This window comes from Cynoglossus semilaevis, chromosome 3, assembly GCF_000523025.1.
Source record: "Cynoglossus semilaevis isolate Cse_v1.0 chromosome 3, Cse_v1.0, whole genome shotgun sequence".
NCBI classification, from domain to species: Eukaryota; Metazoa; Chordata; class Actinopteri; order Pleuronectiformes; family Cynoglossidae; genus Cynoglossus; species Cynoglossus semilaevis.
The window spans coordinates 11154667-11172440 of NC_024309.1; the positions used below are offsets into that span (position 1 = coordinate 11154667).

The window sequence follows — 17774 nt, forward strand, 5'->3', positions numbered from 1 at the left end:
GAGTTATTACATTATGTTTACATTTAAACAAAGCAGCGTTCTGTGAGCTCAAGCAGCAAAGTAAGGTGCAAGTGACTTTAGTCTATTTTTTTTAATTTTTTGTTTGCACAAATATTTGAGAATCTAAAAAAAATCTTTATCCATATTTGTTTTATACTATTTATATCATTGTATGTTTTAAAAACTGTGTAAATGATTTTGTTTAATTGTGATTTTGATTAATAATAATCAAAACCAAACAATAAAATAAAAATGTATTTTTTATTATTTGTTTTATTTATTATTAATGATATATTTATTATTATGATTACATTATTTAATCATTATATTATATATTATGATTACATATATTATATTACATTAGGTACTAATAATGAGAATAACTTTTTATCATCAAAGTCCAATTTTATCTTGCTGTAGAATGGCCACATTTTGGTACTTTAGTTGTTATTTGTTAAAGAATAACAAAATATTTCAAAATGACTCGACTCTTAGTCAAGTCATTTAAATTAATATTTTCATCTGTTTAGCCCAATTTACAAATCACATTTGTCTCAAGGGACATTGCAGTTTGAAATAAATGTGAAAAAACTTAAAGTATCCTCCTAAAAACCCATTGAGCAGGGGAAAAATGGAGGCATGTCTAAAGTCAATGTTTAGGTTTAAGCTAGCAATACAAAGTAGAGTAGAAGAAAAGTTAGCCAATTGTTAGTATCATTGTTGAACAGCAACTGGACGTGAAATCTTCACGTTCCTGATCCTGTCCATCCTTGTCCATCCTAAAGAGAATCTTTAACTCTATCACCTCCAGCTCCGCCTCCTGTCTTCTGCCTATTTCTACCGTCTCTAAACCACACATCATGGCTGGTCTCACCACCATCCTGTAAATCTTTCCTTTCACCTTAGCTGTCACTCTTCTGTCACAGGTCACTCCTGATACTTTTCTCCAGCTGTTCCATCCTGCCTCAACTATGTCACAAACATACTGTACATTCATCAGTACTGAAACTAGGCTAGCTGACAGTCTTGCATGAGCCCAGGGCAAGATAATCTTGGGCCTGAATAGCAGACCCCCTCCCCCTAATGGGAGGTGTGACTCAAACATCTGAGTTTTTCTATTTGCACACCACACAACAGTGCCATAAGGGCCTGAATTTGCACTAGCAGCCATCCAATAACAAGCCGGTTCCTTTGACCACACTGCCCTAACTGCTCTCCTTCTCTTTCATGTGCTTACAACTTCGGCCAGTTCTGCCAGGATCTCTCCTTTTCCATAACTCTATAGCTATTCGCTATACTATGGAACTGACCTATGCAGTTCCATAGTATAGCGAATAGCTCGCCTACCTCAAAAGCAAAGAGTCGTGGGTTCGACTCCCAGAGGAACCCTATGCTTGGCACCTGCTGGGGGCAGCCTGTTAACAGAATATCTGCTCCCCAAATGTGGGCTCAATATAGTTCAGGTTTTTTTTTTAACTTATTGAGGGCCCATTTCTTTGCCCCACTCTTCTATTGGCCCTTCCTATGGGCCGGGTGTACAGCAGGTTTTAAACATTAAACAAATGTTTTCTTACCTACTTTCCACCATCCTGTTTTTTCATCTTTTCATCTGGCCTTTTTCTGAAGTCTCTCTGTAAGTTTTAAGGAAGCTTTCTGCTTGGTGAGCTTATTTGCGATTGAATAAACAAGCAATTTAGTGAGAGTACAACATTAAATTCAAAGGTGGAATTAAAGAAATCAAATACAGGTGGATAAATAGGGTGACATGGTCTCAGCCAACGCAGATGATGCTTTGTCTGGTTAACAGAATCACCATGGGCGCTCGCTCACTGAATATATCTGTGAAAAGAGAAATTTAACAGAATCAGCAAGGACTGCAGTAGCTGAGTTTTTTAGAAATCTTAATTCAGGTTAAATCTTGTTAAAACTAAATAAAAATCATTTCAGGTTTGTTTGAATTTTCCTGAATATGGTTAAAGTTTGACAAATAAATAATATGTACTAAATAAATAAAATTAACAAGCCATCAAAAACATGAACAACATTCCATTGCAATTTGCACTAAAGACTTGATCTACGCCTGTTTTGAGTTCAATTTAGCTCAAACCATATTGAAGTTGACTCAATACATAGTCACATATACATGTATGACTAAGTCTTATGTACCGACTACGTCTTAAACTGACCTCAGAGTCTCTAGTCCGTAGTTTGGACTCATCGAGAGCTCTAACAGCTCATCCAGGTCTGACTTCTTCAGGTGGTTGTAGCTCAGATTCAGGTCTTTCGGGTACCGTTGACATGACCTCAGAGCTGACGCCAGACTATCACAGCTGGTCTTTGAGAGACCACAGCTGCTCAGTCTGGAGGAAAAACAGAACCGAGTTAATATTCACAGTCGAACTTTACTATTGGACATTAGCTGGACTGATTACTTCAAATGTCAAGTAGCTTATAGTTACAACACTGAATACTACATACATATTAATGACTACTCATCTGAGTCTTTGGCTTAGCTTATTGTGATTTTAGTTAACAGCAACAGTATAACATTACTTATACTTTATATACTTCCTTTTCCTAAATGAGCATTTTATTTTGACTTTTAAGAGGTAGACTGATTTGTTATAGAAGACATGGAGTCTGACCTTAATATCTCCAGTTTACAAAATGGAGTTGATAGAAAAGCACAGAGTGACGTAACGCCTGTGTCCTGCAGTTGGTTCCCGCTCAGCTCCAGTTCTCTCAGATGGGATGGGTTTTTCATCATTGCTGAGGCCAGAAGAGAACAGCTGACCTCTGACAAACTGCAAGACCACAACCTGAGAACAGACAAGAGTTTTTTCTCTAAAGCACTCTCCAAAAGCAAACCATGGAAAATATTTTGTAGCTGTGGACTTAATTGCTGCATCCATCTCTCAGGTCAACATTATATTTAGATTTTTTTAGAAATGATTTATTAAAAACCTGGCCAAACGGGGCAGTAGCATTCTGGCAGCTTCAGCATCCCTTCAAGTTGTAATCACTGATTTTCACAATGGAACTTTGTATTATAGTACTTAATAAATGCCAGTTTCTTCTTGAAGTTATTATGATTGATTTTAGGTAAATTAGTCTAAATTGGTCTTTTGTTATGTTATGTTGTTATGAAAATCAGTTTTCTCAGGTTTTCTCACTGACTGACCTCAGAGTCTCCAGTTCACATCCTGGACTCTGCAGAAAATCACAGAGATGCTTGACTCCTGAGTCCTGTAGTTCGTTCCCTCTCAGATCCAGGTGTCTCAGGTGGGTGGGATTGTATTCCAGAGCAGATGTTAAACAGGCACAGCTGATCTCTGACAAACTGCAACGTGCAAGCCTGAATATGGAAATAAAAATGTTCAGCAATCCCCTTAGATAATGTTAAAATGGCTCTTGATAACAGGACGGTCAACAAATCCACCATCAAAATGTAGAGGCAGCACAGTCAGAAGTACCAGTAACTAATAACTAGTTACTGACCCCAGATACTCCAGCTGACAGAGTGGATTCTGCAGGAAATCACACATTTCCTTCAGCCCTGTGTCCTGCAGGTGGTTGTGACTTAGGTCCAGTATTCTCAGGTGGTAATGGTTTGACTTCAGAGCCCGGGCCAGTAAAGAACAGCTGTACTCTGACAAACTGCACGCAGCCAACCTGAAGAAAGAAAAAGAAAGAGTGACTAAAGTCAATATTAACTAGTGGGATATTTAGATCTGTTTTAACCACATATAGAATATAGCCATCAATATGTTACTAGAGGTTTTGAAGCACAGAAACAAAATAAAGATATGAAAACGCCCACTAAACTGACCTCAGGGAGCGCAGTTGACAGTGTTCACTCTGCAGGAAATCACACAACTCCTTCACAGCATCCTCCATCAGGCGATTGCTACTCAGGTCTAGCTCTTTAAGGTTGAATGATTTGGACTTCAGAGTCAAGATCACTGACATAGTGCTGATCTCTGACAGATCACACCCATCCATCCTAAAAAAAAGGAAGCAATCATTGCTGATGTTCGAAAAATAAAGAGGAACTGACACACAGTCACAATTGTCTAATTAGACCAACTGTTAAAAACAACAGGAGTGCATCACCATGAAGTGCCCTTATATTCCTGGGGAATACACATACCACCTTACTATTCAAATGTTGTCATCTACCTGCCCCAGTGCTAGGAGGCAACATTCAGACTCACAAAGAATCCAACACACTCTAGAACCCAACGTACAATGTACTGGTTAAAGATGAGTTTTTGAGTGGAAGAACATGGTGCTAACTGCTTAAATTCTTGGATCTGTTGTTGTGTTTACTGACCTGAGAGTCTCCAGCTGACAGTGTTGGCTCTGCAGGCCATTACAGAGGATCTTCACTTTGGAATTCTCCAGGTAGTTTCCACTAAGGTCGAGCACTCTCATGTGGGACGGGTCAGACTTTAAAGCTGATGCCACCATTTCGCAGTGAGCCTCTGTAATTTCACACCCAGACAGTCTGTGGGAACAAGGTAAATTCGATGAAATATGTAACAGGACAACTGTCTTGAATAGATAGCGCTAGATCTAAAATTTGGCTGACCAAAATTTAAAAACAAAAATTAAATCCAGAATCTCTGGCAGTCAGTACGTCTGGACTCACCGAACATGTCTGCTGTTCCTCACAGCTGGTATCAGCATCTGTCGGCCTTCCACTGGTGTCTTGTACTTTTCCAGGTCCAACTCATCAACAACAGTCTCTGACATCTGCAGCATGTAGGCCAGAGCTGAGCAATGGATTAGAGAGAGGTGTTGAGATTTTCTTTTTGACCTTAGGAACTTTGTGATCTCCTGATGCATTGATTGGTCCTTTATCTCTGTGAGACAGTGAAAGACGTTGATGCTTCTGCTGGGAGAAATATCATCCACGTTCATCTCCTTTAGATTCTTGATGATTCTCTGGATGTTTTCTGGACAGGTCTCTGTTTGACCTATGAGGTCTTTCAAAAGTCTCTGATTGGACTCAAGACAAAGGCCGTGAAGAAAGCGAACAAACAGGTCTAAGTGACTGCCGTCACTTTTAAGGTTTTTCTTCATGGCTGTTGTCAGAAAAATGGTCAACGGTAAATCAGCATCGGCCGTAGTTGTGAAATACCCAAAGAGCGTTTCAAACCTGGATGGATGAAGTAAGAGTGACTCTACAGATTTGTATTCTTCTTTTAAGAAACCCTGCAGTACATCTGTCTTCCTGTTGATGAAGCAATGAAACATGTAGACTGCAGCCAAAAACTCCTGCACACTCAAATGAACAAAACAGTAGATGGATTTCTGGAGGATCACACTCTCGCTCATGAAAATCTCAGTGCAAACTCCAGAGCAAACCAAGGCATCTGTGACATCCAGACCACACTGCTCCAGGTCTTCTTGATAGAACATTATATTTCCTTTCTCCAAGTGTTCAAATGCCAGCTTCCCCAGCTTTAGGAGAACATCTCTGTAAGTGTCATTGAGCTCCTGTGTCTTACTTCCCTCATGATACTTTATACTTTTCCTCCTCATCTGATCCAACAGGAAGTGTGAGTACAGGTCAGTCAGAGTCTTGGGCAGCTCTTCTCTCTTGTCTGTGGTCAACATGTGCTCCTGAACTGTGGCACTGATCCAGCAGAAGACTGGAATTCTACACATGATGTGAAGCATTGGGGAAGCTTTGATGTGTGAGATGACTCTGTTGGACAGCTCCTCATCTCTAAACCTCTTCCTGAAGTACTCGTCTATCTGGGTATCGGTGAAGCCACGCACTTCTGTAACCCTGTCCAAACATGTAGGAGGGATCTGATTGGCTGCTGCTGGTCTGGAAGTTATCCAGATGAGGGATGAGGGAAGCAGATTCCCCTGGATGAGGTTTGTCAGCAGCACGTTTACTGATGACATCTGTGTGACGTCATTCACAATCTCTGTGCTCCTGAAGTCCAGAGAGAGTCTGCTTTCATCCAGACCATCAAAGATGAACAGAAGTTTACAGTCTTTGAGGTTCTCTGGTGTGATCTTCTGTAATGTTGGATGGAAAACGTGTAGCAGTTTGAGAAGACTGTACTGCTGATCTCTGATCAGGTTCAGTTCCCTAAAGGAAAGGGCAACCACCAGACCCACATCCTGGTTTTCTAAACCCTCAGCCCAGTCCAGAGTAAACTTCTGAACCGAGAAGGTTTTTCCAATACCAGCAACACCATTGGTCAGAACGACCCTGATGGGTCCCTGCTGGTCAGGTCGTGGTTTAAAGATGTCACAGCACTTGATGGGAGTGTCAGAGATGGTTCTGGTTTTGGAACCTGTCTCAAGCTGCCTCACCTCATGTTGGGTATTGACCTCTTCATCAAGTCCCTCTGTGATGTAAAGCTCAATATAGATCTCGGAAAAGAGAGTTCTTCCAGATTCATCAATTCCCTCAACAACATGTCCATGTTTTCTACTCAGACTCAGCTTATGTTCATGTAACGTCTTCTGTAGAATGATGTCATCTACAAAAAAAGACACAAAGTCATTCCAAATGAAAGAATTTACACAGGTGGTCATTGACGTAATAAAAACACATACAGGAATATTTGAAGGTGCATATTCATGTCTCTTTATAATTCAAAGCTGCACAACAAATGTATTGACATTAATCAAATGATCTTACTCTGCAGGGTGTATCCATCAGTGTAGGAAACAGGATCTTTCCACAGAACTTGACCAAAGTCCTCTCTGTGAAGAAGTTTCTTTATTGCTCTAAAGCCACATAAAAGGCATTTCAAGTGTAGTTGTACAAAACAAAATACATTGATAGTACCTGGTTAATTCAAAGTGACGCTGAACACGACTCAGGTAGCGTCGAGGCACTTTGCGGCTAAACACTGGAGGTGGATCTATGGACCTGTCACTCTTTACAGACAGACAGCTGAGTTCTGGAGGTCCACTTCCATTGCGGTCGTTCTGTGAGATATTCATCTTTTCCACACCATTCGGCATAAGAAAGATAATGGGTGATAATGGACTTGTCATTTCCCCTAAAAACATACTACACATACAAAGACCAATAATATTGATAAGACAAGATTAACAGATTAATTGATTACTACAATTTAACATAAACGTTCTGTAATCCTTATTTAAACATATGAAGATAAATAGATGATAATGATTTGCATACTTTGTCTTGGAGGGTGAAGGAACTACACGGCTAAACACTGGAGGTGGATCTATGGACCTGTCACTCTTTAAAGACAGACAGCTGAGTTCTGGAGGTCCACTTCCATCGCTGTCGTTCTGTGAGAAATTCATCTTTTCCACACCATTCCGCCTAAGAAAGATAATGGGTGATAATGGACTTTTCACTTCCCCAAACAGATAAATAAAGAAATTACTGAACTGCTATGACTGAAATATTAAATGTCAAATAAAATATACCACACATACAAAAATTGATAATATTGATAAGACAAAATTAACAGATTAATTGATTACAACAATTTAACATAAAAGTTCTGCAATCCTTATTTAAACATATGAAGATAAATAGATGATAATGATTTGCATACTTTGTCTTGAAGGGTGAAAGAACTATACGGCTAAACACTGGAGGTGGATCTATGGACCTGTCACTCTTTAAAGACAGACAGCTGAGTTCTGGAGGTCCACTTCCATCGCTGTCGTTCTGTGAGAAATTCATCTTTTCCACACCATTCCGCCTAAGAAAGATAATGGGTGATAATGGACTTTTCACTTCCCCAAACAGATAAATAAAGAAATTACTGAACTGCTATGACTGAAATATTAAATGTCAAATAAAATATACCACACATACAAAAATTGATAATATTGATAAGACAAAATTAACAGATTAATTGATTACAACAATTTAACATAAAAGTTCTGCAATCCTTATTTAAACATATGAAGATAAATAGATGATAATGATTTGCATACTTTGTCTTGAAGGGTGAAAGAACTATACGGCTAAACACTGGAGGTGGATCTATGGACCTGTCACTCTTTAAAGACAGACAGCTGAGTTCTGGAGGTCCACTTCCATCGCTGTCGTTCTGTGAGAAATTCATCTTTTCCACACCATTCCGCCTAAGAAAGATAATGGGTGATAATGGACTTTTCACTTCCCCAAACAGATAAATAAAGAAATTACTGAACTGCTATGACTGAAATATTAAATGTCAAATAAAATATACCACACATACAAAAATTGATAATATTGATAAGACAAAATTAACAGATTAATTGATTACAACAATTTAACATAAAAGTTCTGCAATCCTTATTTAAACATATGAAGATAAATAGATGATAATGATTTGCATACTTTGTCTTGAAGGGTGAAAGAACTATACGGCTAAACACTGGAGGTGGATCTATGGACCTGTCACTCTTTAAAGACAGACAGCTGAGTTCTGGAGGTCCACTTCCATCGCTGTCGTTCTGTGAGAAATTCATCTTTTCCACACCATTCCGCCTAAGAAAGATAATGGGTGATAATGGACTTTTCACTTCCCCAAACAGATAAATAAAGAAATTACTGAACTGCTATGACTGAAATATTAAATGTCAAATAAAATATACCACACATACAAAAATTGATAATATTGATAAGACAAAATTAACAGATTAATTGATTACAACAATTTAACATAAAAGTTCTGCAATCCTTATTTAAACATATGAAGATAAATAGATGATAATGATTTGCATACTCTGTCTTGAAGGGTGAAAGAACTACACGGCTAAACACTGGAGGTGGATCTATGGACCTGTCACTCTTTAAAGACAGACAGCTGAGTTCTGGAGGTCCACTTCCATCGCTGTCGTTCTGTGAGAAATTCATCTTTTCCACACCATTCCGCCTAAGAAAGATAATGGGTGATAATGGACTTTTCACTTCCCCAAACAGATAAATAAAGAAATTACTGAACTGCTATGACTGAAATATTAAATGTCAAATAAAATATACCACACATACAAAAATTGATAATATTGATAAGACAAAATTAACAGATTAATTGATTACAACAATTTAACATAAAAGTTCTGCAATCCTTATTTAAACATATGAAGATAAATAGATGATAATGATTTGCATACTTTGTCTTGAAGGGTGAAAGAACTATACGGCTAAACACTGGAGGTGGATCTATGGACCTGTCACTCTTTAAAGACAGACAGCTGAGTTCTGGAGGTCCACTTCCATCGCTGTCGTTCTGTGAGAAATTCATCTTTTCCACACCATTCCGCCTAAGAAAGATAATGGGTGATAATGGACTTTTCACTTCCCCAAACAGATAAATAAAGAAATTACTGAACTGCTATGACTGAAATATTAAATGTCAAATAAAATATACCACACATACAAAAATTGATAATATTGATAAGACAAAATTAACAGATTAATTGATTACAACAATTTAACATAAAAGTTCTGCAATCCTTATTTAAACATATGAAGATAAATAGATGATAATGATTTGCATACTCTGTCTTGAAGGGTGAAAGAACTACACGGCTAAACACTGGAGGTGGATCTATGGACCTGTCACTCTTTAAAGACAGACAGCTGAGTTCTGGAGGTCCACTTCCATCGCTGTCGTTCTGTGAGAAATTCATCTTTTCCACACCATTCCGCCTAAGAAAGATAATGGGTGATAATGGACTTTTCACTTCCCCAAACAGATAAATAAAGAAATTACTGAACTGCTATGACTGAAATATTAAATGTCAAATAAAATATACCACACATACAAAAATTGATAATATTGATAAGACAAAATTAACAGATTAATTGATTACAACAATTTAACATAAAAGTTCTGCAATCCTTATTTAAACATATGAAGATAAATAGATGATAATGATTTGCATACTTTGTCTTGAAGGGTGAAAGAACTATACGGCTAAACACTGGAGGTGGATCTATGGACCTGTCACTCTTTAAAGACAGACAGCTGAGTTCTGGAGGTCCACTTCCATCGCTGTCGTTCTGTGAGATATTCATCTTTTCCACACCATTTGGCCTAAGAAAAATAATGGGTGATAATGGACTTTTCATTTCCCCAAACAGATAAATAAAGAAATTACTGAACTGATAAAAATATCAAATAAAACATTTTGGCTTACGTGACGTTTACGTATATGGTGGTCGCTTCTTGTCCGACACTGGAACTCCAAGCACCGTACACCGAGGCTCCTTAAAAATGCCTTTGTGGACCTTTAAGGTTCGTATAACAATACTATGAATAAAAAAGTCTCCGTTTAAAACAAAAAAACGTTTTGGCTAAATATACATATATTTATATATGTACCCCGCCCACACACACACAAAAAAAATCCGTTGCAATACTAGGTTTCACTTTCGCTTTGACACTTCTTTCCTGTAAACAGCCACAGGAAGCGCCACGACCACAAAAACTGCTGCGAGTCCAACAGTATGATTTCTATCTTCAATACATATGACAATCTCTTGTGGTAATGCCCACATGGTTTGTCCCTGCAGCACTCAGCTACATCTCAAGTTCCCTTATTATTATTTGCTCACTGATAAGATCTTTGAAGGACTTATGACTGCGTAGCGACTTTTTATGGAGCACTCGTTCTGATCGGTTTCTGTAAATTATTTCGACGTCAGACATCAAAGTCTCAAACTTCACAACCTATTACAGAAATATAACTGTTTCCCCGTCTTTCTGTCACGTTTTGAAGTTAAAACTGTCCGTAAAGCAGACATCCCTTACGGTCAGTGGACACTCATTTCCTCGTCATCGACTTTGAGGTCGAGAACTCGCCATTTTGAATATGTCAACGACTAACACGAAACACGGGAAATAGGAAAATCTGTTGGACTGAAGTACCCTCTTTACATTTAGAGTAATGCATATGAAACACAATTTATTTTGAGAGACTATATTCTACTTTTTAGGTTCAAAACTCACCCCTTTTCGTTATTACCAACTCCTCAGCGAAGTCTCGATGTTGCGCCACAAAGGAACCAGGGCGGAGTAAAAGCAGGTGGAGCAAGTATCGTGTTCAAAGTCTGTACAGTCAACAGATAAGGCTTGTTTACAAGTTGCAGCCAACAGATACGGTTTGTCTACAGTTGCAGCCAACATTATTCAGTTACTGCGCAAACGTTGAGCCACGTCTTAACACAAGTAACATTTACTTACTTTAACAATACTTATTTTGAATCATTCGTTACGGTAATAGTTGCAGGTTTGATGTGCTTTTGCCAACATTATTCAGTTACTGCGCAAACTTTGAGCCACGTCTTAACACAAGTAACCGTGTAATCGATAGTATTTTTAGCAGCAAATTTTCCCACATTGTCAGAAAACAACAACAGCGAAGCTTTTAGGTCAAATTTGACAACTTTAAGTCAAGTGACATTCCTGATGTCTTAGCACCGTTGGCGTCATTAACTCTTAAGGCATTTGTTACGTGTAAGTGAAGTCTTGTGAAGTCAGTTGGAGTTCTATTAACATTGATAACTTTCGCAGAAAGATTATTATATTGAGCTTCAGTAATAATACCTGTGGATATTATCAGTCATCTAGATCATCATAATAATCTCAAAAGCAATTTTAAAAGTACTGGGGGCGTGGTGTCGAAAAAACAAAACAAAACAAAACACACCACACCCCTTTTAATTGAGGTGATTCCAGTTGCCTACTTTTAAAACTGCTTTTGAGATTCTTCAGTAATTATAAACATTTCTTTGCAGTTGTAACAACAACTATGTCTTAAGCTGAGCTTCAGTAACAACATAAATGTTAGCTTCAGTATCATTAGCAAATGCAACACTTTAACCACAGAAATAGCAGCAAAAATATTAGCTTGAAGATGTTATCAACTCACCTTTAAAATGTTTTTTTACAGCAAAGACACTCAGCATCACGAGTAAAGCATTTAAGCTTCACTAACTCAAATTATGTTCATTACATCTTTTAAGCAACAGTTTTAGCTCTGATGACTTCAACCATGCTTTTAGATTCGGTAACAAACAACAAATCGTTTCTGCCTAAAACTATTGAAAGAAAAGTAAATTACAAATTACAAATAGTTTACTACTTTATAAAAATATAAAAAAATAAATTTCACTCATTTACTGCAGAAAAACACTTGAACTTTGCAAACAACATCTTCACAAATAATTTTCTTATGTCTTTTCCATTATGTCCTGCTGTGCTGCACAAATGCGTGCTTCTGTATCTGCTTCCTTTTCCTGTATTCACCCTTGAACAACAGGGGAAACAATGCCACTATCAACAGTTTGTTTTTCAATTTCCTCAAACTCACAGTGACCAAAGGAAATGTCAATGGTCAGCTGATCATCCACTCTGTACTACAGCGGGAATGAAATACTGAAGAGACATGTCCTCGTGCAGCAGAATCAGGTGCACAACTTTGTGGTGGACGATATCTGTGGAAATAAATTTCAACCAGTGTCACTTGATTCTTCCTTGAACATCAAGCAACAAAACATGACTTTTAAACATGTTCATTATTTTCAGACAAAACTAAACATGCACAAATCTTGTTCTCATTGTTTTGTTTTTTTTTTAAATTTAACTATAATACATTGCATTGGATTTTAAAATTGACAGAGGTAAATCCCAGATTTATTTATTTTTAACAATAAACTACATTTTAAGTAAATTCTCATTTCCCTGTAAATTCATAACCCTGAGTCATGCAGCAGAGTTGGTGGTAATTCAACATCATACATCATGCCATAGTATGACTCACTGCACATTGCTTTACTGGGCTGGACCTGCTGTCCCATGAGAAACTGCTGCAGCCTCCTGATGTCCACTCTGGCCTCAGCCATGGTGTCTGGGTTTCTGCTCTGAGAAGCCCGGCCTTCCTGAGAGGCCACATCACCTGCAACAACAAAAGCAGACTAGACAAACTGGTTTGTCTTGGCAGCTTTTCTACTTATGCATAACATCAGAAAATGTCACATCACTTTAACTATTGTATTACTGGAGGTTAAACTACTGCAATTGTGCTGTTTTACAATAGCAATGTTACAGAGGTCTCAGGAGAAGGTGTGGGGAATGTTACAGAGGTCTCAGGAGAAGGTGACAAGGACAAAGGGGGGTATTTAGGAAAAGAAAATACCCCATGGAGGATTTCCCAGATCTTTGAAGTGTGTTGTCACAGACACTAAGTCTGTCTCTATCTTCAAGTTCATCTGTCCATTCTGGGAGGCCTCAATTACCTGAAATGCATATATGAGAGGAGAAAATGACTTAGTTGCTTAGTTCACTCCTTATTTGTGTTATTAGACAGCATCTTCCAACAAATAATTAATCAAGATTTAGCACTCTACAACATTAATGTGTATTAAAAAATGGAGACTCAAATCAGACTTTATTTTTCTTTGATGACTTAAACTTGGATTTGACCAAACCACCGAAGAACTATTACAACACAGCTGTTGTGAGGCTGCTTACTGTCAGGATGGGGTGATCTAAAGATGTGCACTATGACATTGCCTTTATGGTAATGAAACAAGTATTTTGTAACAAAAAGGAATTTCTGTGTCTCATACAGAGACAAATTCCAAACAGGTCTTAAAGTCTCTAGGAAATGATCCATACCAGGAAGTTGGAGAGATTCTTCATCCTATCTACGACATTCTTCATGGTTTTTAGATGTGGAAGGAAGATGCTGACCTGCAGATGTACATATACACATTTATAAAATACTGTGTTGACTTAAGGGTGATGGTGTATAAAACTGTTACAAACTGTCACGTGCGTCAAAGTCTGGCATGCTCGGTTCTTTGAATTCATGCCAAAGCCTTCGAGGGATAACATCAACTGGAACGTCGTGTGTGACGATTCGACCTATGCTGGACAGAGTGGGCTGAGCAGAACATGAGAAAGGACAATACACAAAAGTTATATTTTTGGCAATACTGTTATCACACATCAGCTAATTCAGAGCACAGAAGAGTTAAGAATCCAGAAGTATCCAGTGAATGTTAATGGCTCACCAGCTCTGCAGCAATGGTCAGACAGGGACAGTGCTTCTTAGTCAGTTTCACCTTAACAGCTTTGGCATTCTGTACAGTCTTTAGGGCTCTAGACAGATTCTCTGGAGCCACCTCCAGACAGATCTCATTGTCCTCAGGGGACACACCCTCTATCTGGTACTCATCAAAGAAATTAGCCTTTAAAGAAAACAGAGTAAAGGACAGAACGGTAAGAATAATATATGAAAACCTGACTGCTCCGTTTAAACGAGACTAAGACCAGAGATACATAATTTGAGTGATGCGTTGTAGATAAGGACAAGTGTTGTCTTACTTGGGACAGTTCACACCACATGCTGACACCTCCATTGGCCACTTTACCAGACAGGACAAAGAACAAATTGTCAGGTGTCAGTCGTAGAACACATGTCTTCGTCAGTTTAGAGATAGTGGTGACAACGCCTGTAGGAAAGATGTCAGTTACAATTTAATTTATGACACATGAAGATAACTCTGATCGTCTTATAGAAAAGTTTGTGCTCTAATCTAACAGTCCTATCTCTCAGGAGTCACGGTCCCAGTACCGTACAATAGTTTCTATCACGGCGGCCAACATAAAGGCTTGGTCTATGTTTAAGCATGTATGTTTAGTGATCAACGATAACCACATATAGTAGCAAGTTATCCGTTAAAATCAGTGTAGCATCATGGGCGCTAACAGGCTAACACTCATAAATAAACTCACGGCTGAAGTGATTCAGACACGCCACGTCTATAATTTTTCCGCGGAACTTCATCTGGATCTATGTTTGCGCTTTAAGGGTCTCTTGTTCTAATGCACACCCGTGATTCCAATTGGTTTTTTGAAATGTTGTTGTTTTTTTTTACACTAGAACCGCGTCTGTTTTTAACAACTCTGTCCGAATGTGTCTGAGGTTCGCTGGAAACAACGGGCATTGAAAGGTTCCTACCGATCAATCCAGCGGTTCCCAAAGTTTTTGTGTCGTGCACAGGGGATGCACGGCAAAGAAAAGTTACATATCCAAACCGGGTCTACGCACACCCAGTTACAGACACCATTTGAAAAAAAAAAGAGACAACAACCCATATAAAGGCAGCATGTTTAAGCAAGCTCAAATGACCAGAAAACACATATAACACACACACATATATAGCCTGCATTTATTAATTAAAATGCCAACTTTTGATTTCATATCTTACAACTGAATTGTTTATTTACCCATCTTAACTGAGTGGATATCCCATTTAAAAACTACTAACAAACCGCTATCACAATCTTTAATCTCGCGCACCCCCTAGTGGCAGCTCACGCATCCCTGTCAAGTCAAAATTTAAGTCACCAATAAATATCTAAAAAAATGCTGTATTTAAACATACATAAATTATTACATATCTACACGTGTATTTATATATTGAAACATACATAAATAAATACAATATATCCCAGAATGTAAACTTTCAGGTTATTCTGAAAATGTGTTTAACGGTTTTTCACTTAGCGAAGGTCTGACATAGGACTATCGCTGTGACGACATTTAATGACGGAAGCTAAAAGTGATTCTTCAATAAATAATTGTGGGTAATATTACCCGTTTCGTTCTCTCGCCAATTTAATTAATTTAAAGAAACTGTAAATGTGTAACATACTCACTACAGACATATCTCAAAATTTACAGCGGATACAAATTTTGTTTATTCATTGTTGATAGCTAAAGTATTAAATTACCTATTTCTTTAGATTTGTGTAGTTTTACAAACCACCACTAGATAGAGCTGTGAAGCAATTGTCTGACTGCAAGCCGAAACGACTGTGAAGTTAAGTTTTTGTGTTCTTTTACCGTATGTGCAGGGAAGGGCCCTTTAGAAACATAACTTTACGTATAGTTTTTATTAAAACTCCGATGACAGGTTGTCAGTATCAAATGTTAGTCTCTGAATGGATTACAGCGAGTATTAGGTATTTATTTGTAATGGTTCAGGTTTGGGTAAATGGCTGTGGAGTTTGTAATGTCTGTGAAAAGACAAAAAATATATACATATATGTAAATGAGGAGATAAGGCTTTGCAAAGGCAGCAACTTTTCTAAAAGTTCCTTAGCTTATTAGCATATTAGTGAGATAATAACCTGCCACAAGACTCAGCCTGAAATAATTGGCTGTGCCTACAAGGCATCTGTGATAAGTGGTTGACTGAAACAGCTGCAGCTCAGAAGAGTGCATAACATCCACAAGAACAGCTGTGACTGACAAAAGATTGCTTTGGCGAACAACTCACCATAACACTGACGTGGAAGGGAAACTTTTCTTCAAAGATGCCCAGAATTTAACAGTTCAAGTCTCAGTCAATTTCAAAAACTTTTTAAGAAATTATTTTGCAATCAGAGTCTGGTTTTTGTAATGCTGTGAACATCACATATGAGAGGAAGCCGGTAACGTGTTTCTGATGTCAACAGTCATGGAAGACCAAAACAAAACAAATACCTTTGTAAAAGTGGAAGTGGATGCTGTGATGTGCTTGACCCAGGGCCAAAGGGAAGCCAAAGGAAAATGACTGAAAATCTTCTTCTGGTTTTGGACGTAGTTCTGTTCAATTGTTTTGTTTTTGATTTTTTTTTTCTGAAATCCCTGAAAGAGAAGAAAAAACAGTGATTAAAAGTATCTGACATTTCAAATGACAATTTCAATTATGTAATGAATTACTGTTGACAGGGTGCTGAAAATAAAGCTCCTCATATTGACATTGTGTTCTAATGAAGGAGAACTGGAATCAGTCATTGCAACCGTAATAGCATTAAAAACATATTTGGGTTCTTTTTCGGGGCAGAGTGTCACTAGGACTAGAGATGTGCTGTATAAATGTACATGTACAACTCTCAGGCTCCCTTTCTCTTAAAAAAACAAACAAATGATCTGTCGTGTGTAGTCTAAGTGGGGGATTATAACTCCTACATCAGCTCTTGGTTTGCCTCCAGGTCAGGATTCAGTTCCACACAGACTTGAACTGAACAGTTTATCACCTTTTCTGCTCTGGACACATTCATTCTCCACACGTTCACTACAGTGTGGAACAGTTTATTATTCCATTTTTTATTTTAACTGAAATTCAATTATCAATGTGGCGTGTGTGGTCTCCCACACATACACACACATACACACACAGAGAATAAATGTTCTTTGTGCGTCTTTTTACTCTTAAGATATCGGGCGATTACCAACATGCCTTTAGCCTGCGAGCTGTTTTTATTGAAGGCTTGTGTGTGATGGCCCCTGTGCATGTGTGTGTGTGTGTGTGTGTGTTTATGTGACAGTTAGTGTAAGGGTGTCATGAAGGGAAGTCTGATAAATGGTGGAAGAGCCTCTAATTTGCTTGGGGATCAGTATGAACCTGAGAGGGGAAGACTGGAGAGCCAGGGGGTGAGAGAGAGAGAGAGAGAGAGAGAGAGAGAGAAAGACAAGGGTCTTTATAATTTTAAAGGGACACTGCAAGAGCCCCCTCCCTCTTTTCTGCGGACACACACACACACACACTCTCTCTCTCTCTTATTCCAATGCACAGTTCCAGTAGGAAAAGAAAAAAAAAATATGAGGAGGAAAAAAACTGGTAGAGCAGCAGAGTGAATAGAAAAGGAAAGAGGAACTAGACTGAAAAAGGAACAAGCCTGAACTACACATACGCACACGCTGGATGATTTCAGGCAGGCAAATGTTGGAGCGTCAGAGGGGGCAGCAGCAGCAGCAGCAGCAGCAGC

At 38.3% G+C, this 17774-nt stretch overlaps 2 protein-coding genes across 9 annotated transcripts in view; both read right to left on the reverse strand.

Annotated features, from left to right (window-relative positions):
• Positions 1–1464: 1464 nt before the first annotated feature.
• Positions 1465–17774, reverse strand: part of LOC103377302 (NACHT, LRR and PYD domains-containing protein 3-like) — a 30156-nt gene continuing 13846 nt past the window's right edge. The window contains exons 1-20 of one of the 6 annotated variants that reach the window (XM_025054527.1): positions 10959–11118; positions 10147–10237; positions 9951–10043; positions 9506–9655; positions 9118–9267; positions 8730–8879; positions 8342–8491; positions 7954–8103; positions 7566–7715; positions 7178–7327; positions 6818–6994; positions 6668–6732; positions 4652–6506; positions 4334–4507; positions 3830–4003; positions 3499–3672; positions 3182–3355; positions 2646–2819; positions 2187–2360; positions 1465–1839 (exon numbers count right to left, since the gene is read on the reverse strand). In XM_025054527.1, the coding sequence (XP_024910295.1) occupies positions 1827–1839; positions 2187–2360; positions 2646–2819; positions 3182–3355; positions 3499–3672; positions 3830–4003; positions 4334–4507; positions 4652–6506; positions 6668–6732; positions 6818–6994; positions 7178–7327; positions 7566–7715; positions 7954–8103; positions 8342–8491; positions 8730–8879; positions 9118–9267; positions 9506–9655; positions 9951–10024 (4278 nt within the window). In that variant the 5' untranslated portion in view covers positions 10025–10043; positions 10147–10237; positions 10959–11118 and the 3' untranslated portion in view covers positions 1465–1826. Of the gene's footprint in view, positions 1840–2186; positions 2361–2645; positions 2820–3181; positions 3356–3498; positions 3673–3829; positions 4004–4333; positions 4508–4651; positions 6507–6667; positions 6733–6817; positions 6995–7177; positions 7328–7565; positions 7716–7953; positions 8104–8341; positions 8492–8729; positions 8880–9117; positions 9268–9505; positions 9656–9893; positions 10044–10146; positions 10260–10958; positions 11119–17774 lie in introns of those variants that run through there. The other 5 variants (XM_025054524.1, XM_025054525.1, XM_025054529.1 and 2 more) reach the window with 5 other exon arrangements.
• On the reverse strand, positions 11375–17754 carry hus1 (HUS1 checkpoint clamp component). Of its 3 annotated transcripts, none has more exons than XM_008308043.3 (8): positions 14751–14953; positions 14340–14467; positions 14027–14203; positions 13789–13896; positions 13629–13703; positions 13147–13246; positions 12772–12906; positions 11375–12445 (listed from the first exon to the last, which is right to left on the reverse strand). In XM_008308043.3, exons 1-8 carry the CDS (start codon positions 14800–14802, stop codon positions 12354–12356), a joined length of 867 nt encoding a protein of 288 aa, XP_008306265.1. In that variant the 5' UTR covers positions 14803–14953; the 3' UTR covers positions 11375–12353. The 3 variants fall into 3 exon arrangements, with proteins under 3 accessions (XP_008306265.1, XP_024910319.1, XP_024910320.1); XM_025054551.1 differs by lacking the exon at positions 14751–14953 and adding an exon at positions 16507–17754 and having other exon boundaries at positions 12069–12445; XM_025054552.1 differs by lacking the exon at positions 14751–14953 and adding an exon at positions 14977–15091 and having other exon boundaries at positions 12069–12445.

Coding starts and splice junctions, on each gene's coding strand:
- hus1 (XM_008308043.3), bottom strand. CDS start 14,802: ATGAAGTTCCGCGGAAAAATTATAGACGTGGCGTGTCTGAATCACTTC. Junction 14,468..14,750: donor GTGTCTGAATCACTTCAGCC/GTGAGTTTATTT, acceptor TCTTTCCTACAG/GCGTTGTCACCACTATCTCT. Junction 12,446..12,771: donor GCCCAGTAAAGCAATGTGCA/GTGAGTCATACT, acceptor TTATTTCCACAG/ATATCGTCCACCACAAAGTT.